The sequence below is a fragment of the Dama dama genome, chromosome X, assembly GCF_033118175.1.
Source record: "Dama dama isolate Ldn47 chromosome X, ASM3311817v1, whole genome shotgun sequence".
In the NCBI taxonomy this organism is placed as follows: domain Eukaryota; kingdom Metazoa; phylum Chordata; class Mammalia; order Artiodactyla; family Cervidae; genus Dama; species Dama dama.
In genome coordinates, this window is record NC_083714.1 from 11149055 (window position 1) to 11168292 (window position 19238).

Below are 19238 nucleotides of genomic sequence, written 5' to 3' on the forward strand. Positions count from 1 at the left end.
AAACATAGAATTACCATATAATCCAGCAATCCCACTTAACAAATTCAAAAGAATGAAAGCAGGGACTGGAACAGACTGTTGTACATCCATGTTCATAGCAGCATTATTCACAATAGCCAAAAGACAGAAACTACATAAGTGTCTATTGACAGATGAATAGATTAACAAAATGTAGTAGATACATACAATAAAATATTATTTAGCCTTAAAAAGGGAGGAAATCCTGATACATGCTACAATATGGATGCTAAGTGAAATAAGCCAGACACAAAAAGACAAAAGCTGTATGATTCTGTTTACATGAGGTACCTAGAATATTCAAATTCATAGAGAGAGAGCAGAATGGTGGTTGGTAGAAGATAAGGCAACGGGAGAATGGGGAGTTAGTGTTTAATGGGTACAGAGTTTCAGTTTGGGAAGATGAACAAGTTCTGGAGATGGATGGCGATGATGGCTGAACAATGTGAATATACTTAATGCCACAGAACTGTACACTTAAAAAATAGTTAGAATGGTCAATTTTATGTTAGGTATATTTTACCACAATAAAAGAGAGCTTGCTCTGCAGAAGACACTGTTAAGAGAATGAAAAGACAAGCTGCACACTGGGATAAAATATTTGTAAATCATATATCCAACAGAGAATTGTGTTTTGACTATATAAAGAACTCTCAAAAGTCAACAGGAAAAAATAAACAACTCAATGAAAAACAGCAAAAGATTTGAACAGACACTTCAGCAAATAGGATATAAGGATGGCACATAAGCATATGAAAAGATGTTTAATATCATTAGCCATTAAGGAAATGCAAATTAAAACTACAATGAGATACCACTTCACAGCTATTAGAATAACTAAAATAAATACCAACAATACCAAATGCTGACAAAGATGTAGAGCAATTGGAACTGTCATACATTGCTGGTGAAAATGCAACATGGTTCAGCCACTCTTGAAAATGGTTTGGCAGTTTCTTATAAAGTTAAACAAACACTTACCATATGACCCAGTAATCCCACTCCTAGATATTTACCTTAGAGAAATAAAAATTTTATGTTCACACAAAAGCCTGTACAAGAATATTCATATCAGTATTATTCATAATCACCATAACCTGGAAACAGCCCAAATGCACTTGAATGGGTGAGTGGATAGACAAACTTTGAAACATTCATACAATAGAATGCTACTCAGGAAAAATGAACTATTGATACATACAACTTGGATGAATCTCAAAGGCACTACACTGCATGAAAGAAGTCACTCTCAAAAGATTACATTTCGTATTTGTATGACATTCTCTAAAAGACAAAATCACAGTGATGGAGAATAGATCAGTGATTGATTGCCAGAGATTACGGGTGGAATTGGGAGTGACTTCAATGGATAGTATGAAGGAGTTTGAGGGTGATGGAGCTGTTCTCTATCCTGATTGTGGTGGTGGTTACATGAATCTATGTGATTAACATGATTTACAATTCACAGAATTGTACACACACCTCCCCCCAAATAAACAGGCAATTTTATTGTAAGTTCATTTCAAAAATAAAGTAAAATATTAGCTACTATATCATCATCATCAATAGTTATACTTTACTGATTAAAAATATTCAGGATTATGAAATAGGATCAAAAAGACATTAAGGTCATTTTATGTCTGGTACAATAACTTAAAAGGTATAGAGAAAAAAATCAACAACACTAAATGTTAAAGCTTTAAACTTCTAACCCCTCTCTTTAATATTCTGTATCAGGATAATATGTTCCCTGTGGATCATGTCCTATAAACATTGTCATATACTGAATATGAAATTAAATAAGAACTCAACTTAGAAGTCTGGGACCCTAGGTTACATTCCTAAATCTAACACTGTAAGAAAACTCTCGACTTGCCTTTTGTGCCTAATTTTATCTTCCTCTTCATTGAGGTCATGTACTTGTCTGCACTTGTCTTTTTGTGGTATGCTGTGAAGGTGTAAAGCAAGGAGTTTCAAAGATAGGAAACAGAACAGATTCATACACTACCCACCCACCCCAAATACCAGGTACTGCTTTAAGTGAATTACGTGTATTACCTCTCTTAATCCTAACAACCCTACAATATAGCTACTATTAATATTCTCTTGAAGGAAATCAAGCACAGTATTGTAACTTGCCCCACATCTTTAGATAGTAAGTGGGGGAGCCAGGATGTTCCCAGCAATCTGTCTCCACAGCCCATGTTCTTGATCAGCAAGCTATAATGTCTCTCCACAAAAGCTGTTTCTTTATTCCTTCCTTCACCACTGCTCTTGCATGTCTATGGTCTCTCTGTCTCTAACAAACCATTCACTCATTCTATTGACTTTATTGTCTAAGCATAGAGGAGTCCTGATTCTATGAATCTAGTTCTGCCCTCTCCCTGGAGCTACACTGCTACATTTCCAACAGCCTCCTCAGTATCTGCACTGGATGATCCTGCAGTCTCATAAATTTAACCTGTTTAAAATCAAACTCATCATCTTTCCTCAAAATTTCCCCATAAGGGTTTTCTTAATGTTGCCAACTGTTAAGTCACACAACCTTGAAACACCTGGGTTATCTTTGACACAGGCCTCTCTACTGACCTTCATTCTCAGTCAACAAGTTTTACCAATTGTTCTTTTGTAATGTCTCTTATAACCATACCTACTTCTCTTTCCAGTTTCTTTGCCATCATCCTAGTGCAGCTCTTCCTGAAGAAATGACTGTGATTACTCCTCAACTGTTTTCCCTGCTTCCAGTTCTCCTGCTCATGTATTTGATTTACTGGCCGCCAGATTCATCAAGTTCAGATACTGCTTTTATCATGTTACTCCTGGTTCAAAGACCTTAACTATACCCAAAATGACTAACTGAATAACTAACTCCATGTAGGTCTATACTACTTGCCAAATAAAGTTCAAAAATTTTAGCTATCTTTTTAACTTTGTCTCTCACAATATCTCCAAACATGACTTAATTCATGACATCTGCTACAAGTGAAATGACCCTCCCTTCTCCTTTCTGAAGACTTGGTAGTGTTAAAAGAATATTTAAATCTTATCTCCTCTGAGAGGCCATCTTTAGTCACATCAATGCACTTCTCTGAACTCCTTCTCTGAACTCCTACAGCACTTAACAACTGTATCTAGCCTTGTTACTAAATGCTGTGCACTTCTCTCTCCAACTAGATTCCAACTGGCACAAAGTCAAGAAGTCATTTCTTAAACTTCTGCATACCTTCCACAGTGCCTAGCAAAACTTCTCTGTTAAATCCACTCTTTCTGGCTAAGACACACATTTATCTGTATATTTTGTGCTAATTTATAGTTCCACCTCAGGACCCTTCACAATCTAGCCTCACCTACCTTTTCCAGTGTCATCTTCTGCCAGTCCTCACCATGTTCTACACATCCTGCCACAATGAACTTTTCACTGTTCCCTAGACACATCAGGTTCTTTCACAATCTTGTTCCTACTCACCTACTATCTATAATGCCCTCTTCCCACTATTTACTGACAAATGCCTGTTGATCCATCAAGACTTGGTACAAGTACAAATATAAACTCCCTGACTCCCCCAACTAGACTTAGATGCTCTATGTCTTAGGTCCCCTCAGCATTTTATTCACACCTCTACAATAGCAATTTCCAGGGTGTACTGCAACTAACTAGGTACATATTTGTCTTTCTCATGGGACTATATATACATTCCTCAAGAGTAGTGATAGTTCATCTTTCCCCCACTCCCTCCACTAACTCTTCATAGTTAAGGTCCTGATGTTAAATCTTTCTGCCAGTGAAAGAGTGTACCAAGTCAGCGGTGATCACATACCTTGGTAATAAAGAGCCTTGAGGAAAGAGTGACGATCAGCTCCCTGAAATAAAGAATTTTCTATTTCCATTTCTCGCCGGGTCAGCTGTTTGCTCTTTGCAAATCTCTGTGGCAGGCAAAGGATGCGCTGACGCTCTGAGATTCTTTCCTCAATATCTTGAAGACGGTTCTGTATTGCTTCAGGGGTTGCCCTAAGTCTTGTCCTCTGAAATTGGAGAAATGAGACGGCATATATCACAGAGGACCCACCCTGAAAGTGACAATCTGATGCCTTAAACAAGAAAGAAAATGATCAGGGCCCCAAAATGGTCATTTATATATACGTCAGCTAGGAAGTCAAGGAGCGGGGATTCCCTGGTGGTCCAGTGGTTAGGACTCTGTGCTTTTACTACTGAGGGTACAGGTTCAATCCCTGGTTGGGGAACTAAGATCCCATAAGCCACATGGTACAGCCAAAAATAAATAAAATTAAAAAAATAAAATCCCATTTGTTAAAAAAAAAAAAAAACCAAGTCAAGGAGCAGCTTCTCTTTTACCAACGTCCTTACCTTAAAAACCAAAGATTTAGACACAAAGCACAGTGTTGTGAGAACTCAAAATGAAAAGGTTCTCAGTATCAAATGAAGAAATTGTCCATTTTATTCTCCAAAAAAAAAACTGCCCCACTCACCTTTTCACCTGAAACATGGCTCTTCCAAATCAAGATTTCTGTTTCATTGAGCCCCAGTTCCCTGAGAGAAGCAGTCTCCTGGTCCTTCTCATGCAGTGTCTGGAACTGGGACAAAGTCATAGTCCCAGCTGCTTCCTTCCCAAAGGGCTTATACATAGTACCAGGAGCAAAGCTCTCTTTCTTAGATACACATCTGCAAAACAAGCAGGAAGAGAGTAAGAACATCTTCAAGTTACCACAATGCACAGAAATGGGGCTTGCCATTAGAAGGCACAATGAAACTCAGGGGCAATTTCTCTCTTACATCCTATTTCTAGGTTAAAGAACTACTACAATGATATGGAATTCCACCAGTAGTCCAAGACTAACAAATGACTGAATCAAATATTTATTTACTGAGCACTTACTATGCATCACACACTGTGCCAGGTAATGAGGACTTAACAGTAAAAAAGACAACAGTTTCTGCTTTGCGCAAGGAGCTGTAGAAGAGAGGCAAGTAAGCAGGCAATAACACTGCTGGATTATAAGTACTATGAATGTTAAAGGAAGACACAGGAATGGTACTCAGCCCAGACAGAGTTGGATATGGAAGGCTTCCTAGAAGAGACACAGTAGTAAAACCCTGACTAATCAGTAGAAATCTGCCAAGGAAAGGGGGGTGAGAGAGGAAATCTTCCACCCAGACTTGAAGAGGTATCTGTCACCTGGAGCTGAGGGTCTATGATACTCTTTTTGCAAAATCAATACCTACTCCTCAATGGAGACAGAGGTATCAAGTTGATGCTGAAGGAGGCTTTTCAGCTGCCTCTCCCCTTCTGTTTCCAGCTCCTCCAGGACATGCTCATCACTCTTGACACAGCTATTTACCCTGGAATAGATACAAGGATATATATGGAAAGTAGAAGAGACACTGAATCTCAAAATATATTCTTTAGCTATATCATCTACCATTAGGGATCCCATTTGTTCAAAGATACTTCTCTATTTGTTGCTGTTTATCACTCATTCCACGAACATTAACTAAGTACTTGTTTATACACAATGAATGCACTCTGCTGGGTACTGATGGAGTCAAAGATATGCAAGACACAGTCCCTCTCATTAAGAAGCTTGCAATTTATTTAGGGAAAAGTAATAGATATGGATGTGTTGTATGCAGATGCCTGGGGGTGAGGGCAGAACAGGAGAGAGGGAGGGAGGGAGAATGAAAAGCACAGGGAGAGAGTGACAGAGAGGAGGAGAGAGAAAGAAAGAAGAGAAGAAAGATATAAAGAAGCATATACCAAATCAGTAGGAGTTCACAGAAGAAATAACTGGGAGGCAAGGTAGTAAATGAAGACTTTGGAAAGGTAATTCTTACACTGGCATTTGAAGGACTCTGTGTGATGAAGGAAAGAATAGGGAGAGAGAGCATGAAGGGACAGAAGTATGTTCTGGGGGATAATGAGAAATTTATCTGGCATACATGTATGGCAACCTTGGGAGATCCTGTTAGAGGGATAGTTAGACTGTGAACGGCCTTAAATACACCAACTAAATGGTCTCAACCTTAATGTACAGGTATTAGAAGGCAATTTATTAGGCAGTTAAGTGACATGGTATAAGCGATGGTTTAGGAAAATGAATGGGTTATAATAAGCTTTATGGATTAGTAAGAACAAAACCAGAAGAACTAGTTAGGAAACTATATAATTTATCAAACGTGAGGTGAAGAAAGTTCAAAGTGGAGTGCTAATAGTGACAATGGAAAGGAAGGCTTAAATGAGAAATGCCTTTTGAACATAGGGGTAAGGAAGAAGTGAAAAATAACCCCAAATTTCAAGCTGTGTAACTGAGCGATGGGACCAATGAACTAAAGAGGAAGTTCCAGATGGAGTAAATGGTTTGGGAAAGGGAAGTCATTCTCATTTTAGCCATGTTGAGTCAACTAACTATTACAATTGAAATACCAGCATGAAGTATCAGGAATGCTTCAAAGACATACTGAGCCTGAGGTGACAGAAGGTGATATTGGCTAGAAGGAAAGTGAGAGAGAGAAGTGTTGTATAGATGAGAGTCTGAGGCTGTGCATGGAAATCTTGAGTCATCTGTATTGTCAGGATCTGGAGTTGTGAGAGAGGAGATCACCAAAGGAGAGAGTATAGAAGCAAAGGTGAAGGGGATCATAACATTTTATAGCTTAAGCACTACTGTGTGGATATCTAGGTAATGCTAAATAATGAAAAACTCTGAGCATAAAAAAATAGCAGGACTATTTAAGTGTGCAAGAACAGATTTTAAAAGAAAAAAGCAAAGTGAGTTAACTCGATGAGGAAAATAAATACTAAATACCTTTCTTAGCCCTTTACTATTGGGGTTATGATGAGACCTAGATGTGTCTCTCATAATTATAAGGAAAATTCCCACACTCTAGAAAGACTTATAACAACTTTGGGAAATTTTAAAAGATACATAGGCCTAGGGTTTTAAAAAAATTCCTTTCAAGTATCTTACTATTTCCTCATTATTTAGAATTCTGAAAGTTCTTGCTAAATTTGAAGTGGCTTTGAAATGAATAAATCATAGCTAAATACATCAGTACACATAAATTTCAAAAAGAAATGTAGAGTGAAAATAGCGCCAGAAAAATTCATACAATATGTATCTATATAGAGTTGAAAATGGAAAAACACTAGCGACATTTTGTTTAGATATAAATTCATATGTGGCAAAACTATTTAAAAAGAAAAAAGCAAAGAAATGATTAAGGCAAAATACTGGATAGTGATCCTCTTGGGGAGGGAAGAGAAACAGGAGCACACAAGTAGACTTCTGATACTGGTAATGTTCTATTGTAGTGAGGACGACTCTATTATATTCATAATTTTGCATGTATGAGAGATATTATAAACAATTTTTAAAAGGCATTTTGAAGCAGGGAAAATCAGAAACTACATTTTTTAAAAAGATGCAGAAACTAACGGTGCAGGAGAGCATCATACCTGTAAGAATTTAAATGCACCGCCCTATTCCAGTGATTATTCTACTTGCAAAATGAATACAAAATTAATTTGATAAGGAGCCTTAAAAAAGGTTTCGTGTACCGTCAGTAATCGATTGCAAGCGCAGGCTTTCAACAAAGATCAGCCACGCTAAAGCTGCCATTTCCTGCAGAACCGGTAGGGGGAACTGCTCGCAGCGATGCCTTTCTTTTCTTACAATAGATGGATACGGGCTTGGTACTTTGCTTCCAAATTTGTAGAAACAAAGTATCACTTGCTTACTTTCAGGTCTGAAAGTACTACACGGTCTCTCAGCCCGAAAAAGTCCGCTATAAACACAAACACTGCACATAAACGCGCCCACCCTGAGCCCATTTCTGAGCAGGGAGAGGAGGTCCGGCGGGACAGGAAGGATCTGGCCCGGGTTTCTACGGCCCAGACTGGTTTCATCAATCGGTCAAGACCCTTTTACCTGAGTGGGTCGGTCTGAAACAGGAAGGAGCCACAGCATCTGTCCCGGGGCCAGCGCCGTTGCCTAGGTGCCTGTGCCAGGAGGGCATCCCTACGGGGACCGGCAACGGCGGCGGCCCTTCCTGAACTTCGCCCTACAGGCCTGTCTAGCCCGTCTCCCCTTCTCCCTCCTCCTCTGTCTTCCCGCTCACACGAAACCCTCTCCCCAGAACGTGACATACCCCAAAGCCAAAGTAACAAAAGCCATTTGAAAAGTCAAAAGGTAGAACAGAGCGCCCTTCGCCGTCTGTTCTCAGACAATCCCTTACCTCTTCATGTTTCCACAGGCCCCTAGATCTAACTTGGGTAAAACAGGCCGCGGACTTCAAGTCCCAGAACTCTACGCGGCCGACTCGAAGGGGATTGTGGTGGAGCGCGGTGCTCTGGGAATTGTAGTCTTGCGGAGCTACAAATCGAAAGCCCGTACTGAGCAAACGGTATATTGTAAATTGCCCGAATAGTTCTATTGGATTTCTCGTATAGGTTAAATATAACACCCAAAATATCCAGCTCATAAACCTAGGAGTCGCCTTTGACTTCTTAACTCTCTCATCCAGTATCACCAGATCCTGGCCCTTCTAATTTTCCTTGATTGTGTCCCTATCAACCCTGCTTCTGCTTTCAAGGACTTCTTATCCCACATCCTGCCTACTTGCTATTTCCAGTCGAATCTCTGGTCCACCCTCTGCAGTGTAGTCAGAGTGATCAGAGAGTGACCACATCACTAGCACCAATGGTTCTCCTCTATCTCTAACAGAGGCTTACAAGACATTGTACTTCCTGACAATCAGACAACCACATATATTCAAGCCCATGAATGTTTTTATTGATAATTAAGATGACTCAAGAGACTGATAGAGCATACTAGTTAAGATAATAGGCTCCTAGTTTCTAGAAATGGAAATACATATATCCTTAGTGGTGGTGGTTTAGCTGCTGAGTCGTGTCAAATTCTTGCACTATGGACTGTACCCTGCCAGGCTCCTCTCCGTGGGATTTTCCAGGCAAGAATACTGGAGTGGGTTGCCATTTCCTTCTCCACTATGTCCTTAAGTATATGAAAAGAAAAGCGTTTAATCTCACTCATAAGTGACTTGTAAATTTCAAAGTACATGGACTATAAAATATCTGACCTCTATACCTCCAAATTGTCGAGGTCACCAAACCATTAAAAGTCCTTGTCACACTTATAATCCTGTTGTGTTTTAAAACCCTTTTGATGTTGTTTTGACAAAACTTCCCAAATCAAATTATAATAAAGTTTCTTTGACCTCTAGCTAAACTTTGGGATGCTTCAAAGGGCCTTTGAAACATCCCAAGGAAACATTAAACGCATTAGGTTCACTTGGTATGTTAAATTACAATGGGAAGTGTTATCAAATGAGTAATAGATCTTCTTAGGTTATATTTTATGGTAAATGATATTCTAGATATTATATGAAATTTTGATGTGTCCTGGTATAAAGTATTATGGTCATAATTCTAGTTATTATCTGAAAGTGTGGCATGTCACAGCAGTAACCTAGGTGCCTTAAATGTGGCTTCTTAAGTCTTTTTGTTATTATAGATAGTTATGATTTCACTTTGATGCCATTGCAAAAACGCCTCCCCTTCAAGAAGATTTATAAAAAGGACTTTTGGATAAATGCAAGTAATTCTAATGGCTTCACAAAGCTGTTAACAAAAAGGATTAGTTACAGGGGAACTGAGTGAACTGGTAGATATGGTTAGGGTTTTTGTGGTTTCTATATAAAGAAAATTACTGGTTTAAATGTGTTTCCCAGGGGTAAGGAAAATCTGCCCCTTAAACTAATTAATCATTGTTCTAATTTAGTCTTTGTTTCCCAATTGTTTGTGCCCTGTGCCTCCTTGATGCACTGTCATTGTCAATGTCACTAACTGCATTACTTATATCCTGTCTAATTTATAAGATTGTTGTCTCTTACAATACCCAGGGTGTAACCAGGCCTTGAACAAAACTTACATGGCTAAAAACATAACATAAAAATCATTATAATAGTGTAATTCTAAATATGGGAAGAAGCAATGGGAGGGAAAATGTCTCCTGGATCATAATCAGGCACATGATCCAGAGAATCTTTCCTTATTGATGGGGGTCAATCCAAAATTTAGCAACTAGAGTGGCATATCAAAGAATTTTTTTCCTGATCTGGGATGAGCCTTCCAGTGCCGTGGGACCAGATTTGATCATGAACTGTCTCCCAAATACTGGTCAAATTCCTGACCAAGAGGGGAGGAGCTGAGAAATGGAGTATTTCCTGCCATATCAGTCATCCGCAATTGGAATCTTCCAACATGAGCCAGTGAGCCCTGAGGAAACTCACGAAGGAGATACCTGCCATCTAGCAGTCATCAGCCTTGCAGCCATCCTTATGGTGAGCCTTGAGGAAACTCAGCCTGTGAGAACACAGGATTAACTGCCTCAGATACCTGGCTGATTCATATCAATGTATGACAAAACCCACTGGAAAAAAAAAATAATAAAAAAAAAAAAAAAAAAAAGAATATAGCCAAAAGAAATATTAAAAAAAAAAAAAAAAGAAATAATTTTAAAGAGCCCTGACTCTTGCATCTTCCCATACATAGAAAATCCCTAAATTCCTAAACTTAAGAACTTCCTCTGGGTTTGAAGTTCAGTATTCTGCAGATATAAAGTGGACATTTTCCAAAGAGGAACGAAGAAAGACAAATCTCAACATCTGGGACACTGGCAACTGGCACGGATGGCCACAAACACTTCTCAAAAGACCCATCTGATAAAGCTGTTAGAAAGTCGTCACCCTCTTTTTTTTCCAAGATTGTTGAAGGGACATTGATAGTGGGAAATATTGCAGGGAAGAGCCAATTCTGACTCCATGATGGATCTGTTTCTTTGACTTTAACCTTTGTCTTACAATGCTTTAGTTATTATAATCCTACATAATGACCTGCCTCAGGGAATCCTGCCCCTCTGCCAGAAGAGATGGGAACACATCTCTTCCCTGAGGTTGGCCATTCCAGGAGATACAAGATAATGGTCACTACTTCCTCAACTCCAACCCCTCTCTATCCTGTACAAGAACCTCACCCAGATGTGCAGCAAGGTGGTTATTTTGAGATTTGAGTCTGCCATCTTCTAGATCTGTTGACTTTCACAATAAAAGTCATATTCCTTGCCTCAAAAAAAAAAAAGTCCTTGTCACAGCTAAAGGAATCAAAGGGACATGATAATTAAATGTAATGTGGTATCCTGGATGGGATTCTGGAACAGAAAAAGGGCCCTAAAGAAAAAATAAGGAAATATGCACAAACTATGCACTTTAGTTAATAGTAAGTTTCATTAGCTGTGACAAATATACCAGTTATATATGATGTAAACACTAAAACTAAGTGGAGGAATACAGAATTCTGTACTAGGCAACCTATCTTGTGTGTGTTTGCTTATATATGCAGTAGAATACCTTGTGGAAAAGGAAGACATACTTCCTATCCTGAGAATTTCTAAAAGATGAGACTGCCATGGCAAGCACTAGAGTTATCCAAAACCTGGCCTTGTGTATTAGTTGCTCAGTCATGTCCAACTCTTTGTGACTCCATGGACTGTAGCCTGCCAGGCTCCTATATCCATGGGATTCTTCAACTAAGAATACTGGAGTGGGTAGCCATTCCCTTCTCCAGGGGATATTCTTGTCCCAGGGATCAAATCCAGGGCTCCTGCATTACAGGCAGATTCTTTACTGCTGTCTGATCCACCAAGCAAAACATGGCATATGCAAACAACTGTGCTTCTGAAGCACACAGGTGAATGGATACAGCTCTAACACGCCCTTTTGTGGCTTTGGCACAGAACAGAATCAGAATCTAAGCAAAAACAGTGTGGGTTATATCATAGTCCACACCAGGTAAATTCTATTTGGTGGTCGGGCTGAATTCTGCTGCTCAACCAAACTGTCCAGTTGACACAGTGATGAACGATGAAATGGAAAAATACACCAAGGTTGTTAGTGTGTTTGTCCCGTGGGAAGGTGGCAAAGGGTGGAACAAATACTACACTGACCACCACACCAGACTTGTACGCAACTTCTAATAAAACATATATCCTATTGGTACTGAAGTGATACACACTACATTACAAATCCACTAGGTGGGATGAGTGGAGAATGAATGGCTAAAAAGACATATATGGGGTGGAATTACTAGAAAGCAAGGTCATAAGGAAGTGCTCTATGTATTTGTGTATAATTGTAGCCCGTTTAGTGGTAGGTACCGAGGGACAAACATTTAGAAAATTGCACTAGAAGGAAAACTGGGCTATTTTTCTAGCTCTGCCAAATTTATTAACTGTGGAATAATAGCTATTCCATTTCCCACAGCATCTTCGCCCCAATTCATAAGGCTATCAGACAGTACATAAAAAGCTTTGAGATTTCTAGATGTTATTCATGGGCACAGAGATCTTATCATGAGGTAATTTCACAAATTCACCCCAGAAGAATTTATGACAAGCTGAAAAATATGCCTCATTTGTCTTTCTGACAATTTAACAAGGTTAGTTTAATTAAGCTAGAAGTTCCTCCTTAACATAGACATATTTTCAGGCTTTGTCCTTTTTAGGTGCTTTGTTCACAACACACTTTTGATGAATATATTATGAAGCAATTATAATTTCCAGATATAAAAGAGGATGCTAAAACCAAAAACCTTCTCTTGAAGAGGGAGAACATCACTCATCTAATATTAAGAGTAAACAATTGTGCATGTCTTTCAAAGTCTCCAAATTAGATAGCATAAATGCTATTATAGAGAGAACAAATATAGCATCTTTTTCAAAGGACAAAAAAAAAAGTAGATAAGCACTGGGAAAGTGTCAGCATGACAAATTTAAGAATTCTCCTTCAGCTAATACAGCTGGTCTTTAACAATGAGGGGGTTGGGGGGTGGAGGGGTCTCAAGAATCCAGTACCTAACAAAAATGTAGACTTAAAATTACTGGCATGAATAGGTTATTTCTGATCTTGTAATTCATGTCTGCTCAACAATGTCACATCTTTTAGACACATTAGAACCATAGTCAGTGAAAAAGTGAAAGTATAAGTCACTCAGTCACGTCCGACTCTTTGCAACCCCATGGACTATACAGTCCATGGAATTCTCTAAGCCAGAATACTGGAGTGGGTAGGGTAGCCTTTCCCTTCTCCAAGGGATCTTTCCAACCCAGGGATCGAATCCAGGTCTCCCGCATTGCAGGCAGATTCTTTACCAGCTGAGCCACAGGGAAGCCCAAGAATACTGGAGTGGGTAGCCTATCCATTCTCCAGCGGATCTTCCCGACCAAGGAATCGAACTGGGGTCTCCTGCACTGCATGCAGATTCTTTACCAACGGAGCTATCAGGGAAGCCATGTCTTTTAGATACATGTTAGAACCACAGTCAGAAGTAACCTTAAAGACAATTTAGTCTAAGGCGCCAAACAGTACAGAGATCCACCAGTAAACTTACAGTGTAACTGCACTGATCTAGAAGTCACTTGCCATTCACTTGCCTCTTTTATGCCCTGGAAAAAAAAATATTAGACCTCTCAATGCAAGGTCAACAGGAAAACTATAGCCCCCTCTTTATTTTACTGAGGAAGTTTTATAGTAAGCATGTATTGGTAGTGAAAAGATATAAAGGAACCACAAAACTTGAGAGAAGTGGAAACTAGTTTATTCCAGTTGGGAAAACTTTCATATGGTCCAACTCTATTATGTTGCAGACAAAAGATAATTCTCCAGATGAAACTATCTGTCCAGTTAATTAAGCAGGGACAAGAATAAACCCAGTGTTTTCTTCTATATATTGTGTTCTCTTTACTGAATGTGAAACAACGTATTCACAGACCACAAGAGTTGAATTGCAAAAAAAAAAAAAATACAGAAAATGTCTTTATCTAGGGTACAGTAGTGATAATATTGTACTCAAACATTAAAGATTACTCAAGATTATACTCAAAAGCTGTTTACCTACAGAAATCATCCATAAAATTAAATGGCCTCTGAATTTTTTTCATATTCTATAATTTTGAGAGGTAATAAAAATTTATCTGATTAGAAGCTGCTACTTTGAGAAGTGTGGGTAGGAAAAAAAAAGAGGCCATGTGAGTATTGATATTTGGCTTACTCGTAAGGTGATGTAAATCGCTAATACTCATTTCAAAAATGTTTTCTTTCCATAATATGTCTCCCTTAGGATGGTCATGTTCAGTTAGTACAATAGAAGTTCAGCGCAGTAATGACAAGCAACTAGCACTAGTCACTCAAAAACTTTTTAAGTAGTTTATTTTATTTTTCAGAGCATTGCCTTTATTTATGACTTAGGTAAAACACGAAACACAAGAAATCAGAGGCTAAGAACAAGGCTTTTTCTTGAAAAACAAATAAGTACACAAACCCCACAAGTATTAATCACATGCTAAAATCAAGTAAAATTCCAGATTATTTGCACATTAAAAATAAACTGCCTGAACCATACCCTTTAAAAATAGCCTAATTCAAGCCCTAAATCCACTCTAACTTTTCCTCCCTTCTCTGAAATTCTTTTAATATTTTTATTTATTTATTTATTTGGCTGAGCTGGGTCTTAGTTAAAGCAGGCAGGATCTTTAGTTGTGGCATGCAAGGACTTTCAATTGTGGCATGTGAACTCTTTAGTTGTGGCATGTGAACTTAGCTGTAGCATGTGGGATCTAGTTCCCTGACCAGGGATCAAACCTGGGCCCCTTGCACTGGGAGGACAGAGACTGAGCTACTGGATCACTAGGGAAGTTCCACTTCTCTGAATTTCTATAGCATACTTTCTATAATTCATAACACACTTTCTTGTATTGTCTATACTATTTTCATATAGAAGGCATTAATTGTATCTCAAAGGAGACAGTAAGTGCCTTTGAGAGAGACTTCACAGTAGCTAACACTATATGCTGAATGTTAACAAGCACCCAGTAAAGACTGGCTGGCATCTATTTTTTGGCAAACATTTCTCTATGATCTGGCTAGAGTGAAAAGGACAATGCATACTGGCAGTAAGATATGGAATCTGGGAGAGTAAGCCATGAATTATACACACAGCGTCAACATCAAAGAGGTTGCTGCCTAGACAGAAGAGCTGATAAAGTTCTGATTTGCTAATACTAAAAGCCAAGCTACAGAATCATTTTCAAACAGCACAATATTTAAGTGGAAAAAAAATACATGCATACTTTATTGTCACCAAAGAGGGAATAGTAGCTGTAAATACTATTCTAATGAACACCTTCAAAATTTGAAGGTAGTGTATAATCCAAAAACAACATGCTCAAAATAGGGTCATTTAATCAAAAGCCATGTTGACGTTGCAGTCTTCCTCCTTGCAATGACGATCGTCTAGAATTTGTGTTACCTCTTCTACCTTCCTCTGCAGCATGTCTATAAGGGGAAAAGCACACAGCATTACTCAGAGGTAGAAATATCCCAGGAACATAATAACTTAATTCTCCCTTCAACATATGATTGATAAAACTGTACATGTCCATTTTAATAGTGTTAAGTATTAAAAGAAGAGAAAAACATGTGTCTATCTGGTAGGAAACTACTGGATAAAAGTGTTCTTGATTTTCTCTCCTTAGCTTTCATGGAAATTATGGTCTATCCTGATATTTATGTTTTGCTGAAGAGAAGTGTTAACTGCTTTTTACTCATTACAGCCTAAAAGTGCCATGAAATAGAATGTGTAGATCTTTGCTGCCTATAAGCAAATTAGCACACTGAGTAGCTTCATATTTCTATTTCATTCTAATGATTAATTTAACTTGGTGGTCCTTAAATTTGCTCAGAGCACAGCAACACAAAATATCACTAGCTTTACAATATAAAACAGTAACTTTCTGTAATAAAAATAAGCTGTTGAAGTAAGTGTGATAATCTGAGTTTTTCTATTAATGTGTATAAATAAATGTGGTCATTTGTTTTAGTGTTCATTAATGCTCACTGGTTGATAAGCAATAACTGGGCCCAAAAATTTAAGAAAAATTTTACAAGAGAAAAACTAAAAAATGTAGAGCACTGTACTTTAATTTTCTTCAGCCAATTGGAAAAGAACAGATGGCATAGAGTTTCTGAAGTATAATACCTCATTTTATCCTATGACATACAGGTACTATAAGATCACATCTTTTAAGAACAAGTGATTTAAATGATGGTTGTCTACTGAAAGGCTAGGAAAATAATCTGGAAAAAACATCTCCTTTCTGTTGAAATAACAAACTGCAGGGTGCATTTTTTCCCCCTAAATAACATTTTTCAATGTGATAAAAGCACAAATGGGCACTACAACAAATCATTAACTTGAGGCCAGAAGTGTCAACATAAGCACAATCTACTTAATTTGCTGATTGATATATATTAAATGCAAAGGAGTAAATTTATAAACATTTTTAAAAATCAATGAAATGTTGAGAAACACAAGTCAGCATTATTAAGAGAGCCTTACCATAAATATTTTGTCATGTTTTCAAATTGAATTCTCGACTATTTCTGTATTAACATACTTCATATTTTTCAGAAGTGTCATTCTTTAAGGGCAAAAACTGCACCTAGGCACTTAACTGTGCAGAGTAATGGTCCCATGATATGCATCAGTGATTAGTCCCTGCATGTGTGCATGCTAAGCCACTACAGTGGTGTCCAACTCTTTGCGATCCTATAGACTGTAGCCCACCAGGCTCTTCTGTCCATGGGGTTTCCCAGGCAAGAACAATGGAGTGGGTAGCTGCTTCCTCCTCCAGGGGATCTTTTCAACCTGGGGATCGAACCTGAGTCTCCTGTGCCTCCTGCATTGCAGGCAGATTCTTTTACTGCTGAAGGCCTATTAAATTATATGCCATACTAGAAGTAAAATGCTAGTAATAGTTGAAATTTGATGGGAAATAAGCCATACACATTTGCTATTATTTACAAAGGAACTGTACTGAACAATATGAAATTGAAATTAATAAAACAACTCCATTCACAAGAGCATAAAAAAGAATTAAAACACCCAGGAATAAATAAAGATAAATTTGGGAATAAACAGCAAATGAACTATAAGACTTGTACACTAAAAACTATAAATCACTGCTAGGAGAAACTAAGAAGATCTAAAAAAAATGAAAAGATATTCCATGTTCATGGACTGAAAGACTCAATAGTTTTAAGATGTCAATTCTCCACAAATCGATCTACAAATTCAATGCAATGCCTATGAAAATTAAAGTGGGCTATTTTTTGTAGAAATAAACAAGCTTTAAAATTTACATGAAAAGACAAAGGACCCAAAACAGCTAAAATAATCTGAAATAGAATAATAAATTGCAGGAATTATATCACCCAGTTTTAAAACTTATTACAAAGCTACAGTAATCAAGACAGTATGGTATTATCATAGGATAGCCACAGAGATCAACAGAACAGAAAAAAATGCCCAGAAAAATCTTATATTTATGGTCAATTCATTTTTAACAAAGGTGCCAAGATAATTCAATAGGGGAAGCATACTCTTCAACAGATAATACAAGGACAACTGCATGTCTACATGGAAATGAAGTTGAACTCCTACCTCTAACTATGAACAAGATAGACTACTGGTTAAATCTAAGAGCTAAAATTATATTTGGAAGACAAAACACAAATGTCAAACAACTGATGAATGGGTAAACAAGATATGATATGTACATACACTGGAATACTACACAGCAATGAAGAGCAATACAATACAGATATATGTTACAACACAGATGAACCTGGAAAACATTAGGTCAGACAGAAAAGGCCACATATAATATGATTCCATTTAATTAAACTCTCCAGAAAAGGCAAATCAATAAAGACAGAAAGTAAATAAGTAGCTGCTTAGGGTTCAGAGTAGGAATGGGGATTAACCACAAACAAGCTAGAGAGAACTTTTAGAGGTAATGGAAATGTTCTAAAAGTGGATGGTGTGATGTTTGCACAGGCCTAGATCTTTAAACAACTATTGTTTAAGGCAGCATATTTGTGTGTTTAAAATATTTCTTAAAAATGACTTCCCCCAAAAAGGTTCTGGTAAAACTGCTTCCAGCTAGTTCCATTCTGTTTAGGGACAGACGTTTTCTTTACCTTACTTGAAGTGAAGTGAAGTGAAGTTGCTCAGTTGTGTCCGACTCTTTGAGACCCCATGGACTGTAGTCTACCAGGATCCTCAGTCCATGGGATTTTCCAGGCAAGAATACTGGAGTGGGTTGCCATTTCCTTCTCCAGGGGATCTTCCCGACCCAGGGATCAAACCTGGGTCTCCCGCATTGTAGGCAGACGCTTTACAATCTGAGCTACCAGGGAAGCCCTTACTTAGTCTACTTGCAAATATTTCACATAAAGATTGCAAGATTTTCATAGAAATGTATGAAAATTAGCAATTTGGTCATTAAACACAAGCACAGCCTTCTACTATAATTACTTTTAAGTTAGACATATAAATATTATTTGATGCTATTAAATTCACTATCAACAGAAGCAAAGTATTCTCATAAACACTACTATAGTATACCTCTTATTCTCCTTTTAGAAAATCAATTGGGGTATTAAAGGAAAAAATAATCTGACAAAAAATGATCAAAAGACACAAATAGGCAACTTAAGAAATGAAGTACAAATTGTTTATAAATATTTTTTAAAAAACTCAACCTCATTAATAATGACAGGAATGTAAATTAAACAAGGGAAATATTATTTTCATCTATAACTTAGAGCAAGGAATGATAACAATGATAATGGTGGTAGTGATGATGATTTCAGGTGCAGAAAAATGAGTACCTAATGAATTGTATGGATGTGAGAGTTGGACCACAAAGAAGGCTGAGCACCAAAGAATTGATGCTTTTGAATTGTGATGCTGGAGAAGACTTTTGAGAGAGTCCTTTGGACGGCAAGGAGATAAAACCAGTCAATCCTAAAGGAAATCAACCCTAAATATTTATTGGAAGAACTAATGCTGAAGCTGAAGCTCCAATACTTTGGCCACCTGCTGTGAAAAACTGACTCACTGGAAAAGACCCTGATGCTGGGAGAGTTTGAAGGCAGGAGGAGAAGAGGATGACAGAGGATGAGATGGTTGAATGGTACCATTGATTCAATGGATAAGAGTTTGAGCAAACTCCGGGAGATAGTGAAGGACAGGGAAGCCTGGCATGCTGCAGTTCATGGGGTCGCA

The 19238-nt window shown here is 37.9% G+C and overlaps 2 protein-coding genes across 7 annotated transcripts in view; both read right to left on the reverse strand.

Annotated features, from left to right (window-relative positions):
- The window catches only part of RBM41 (RNA binding motif protein 41), a 77492-nt gene extending 69141 nt beyond the window's left edge, over window positions 1-8351 (reverse strand). For 3 of the 5 annotated variants that reach the window (XM_061137032.1, XM_061137034.1, XM_061137031.1), the window contains exons 1-5: window positions 8270-8351; window positions 5261-5377; window positions 4507-4699; window positions 3837-4041; window positions 1895-1966 (exon numbers count right to left, since the gene is read on the reverse strand). In XM_061137032.1, the coding sequence (XP_060993015.1) occupies window positions 1895-1966; window positions 3837-4041; window positions 4507-4699; window positions 5261-5377; window positions 8270-8277 (595 nt within the window). In that variant the 5' untranslated portion in view covers window positions 8278-8351. The remainder of the gene's footprint in view (window positions 1-1894; window positions 1967-3836; window positions 4042-4506; window positions 4700-5260; window positions 5378-8269) is intronic. The other 2 variants (XM_061137035.1, XM_061137033.1) reach the window with 1 other exon arrangement.
- Window positions 8352-14324: 5973 nt separating this feature from the next.
- The window catches only part of NUP62CL (nucleoporin 62 C-terminal like), an 86901-nt gene continuing 81987 nt past the window's right edge, over window positions 14325-19238 (reverse strand). For both annotated transcript variants that reach the window (XM_061135988.1, XM_061135987.1), the window contains one exon: window positions 14325-15442. In XM_061135988.1, coding sequence (XP_060991971.1) covers window positions 15422-15442 — 21 coding nt within the window. In that variant the 3' untranslated portion in view covers window positions 14325-15421. The remainder of the gene's footprint in view (window positions 15443-19238) is intronic.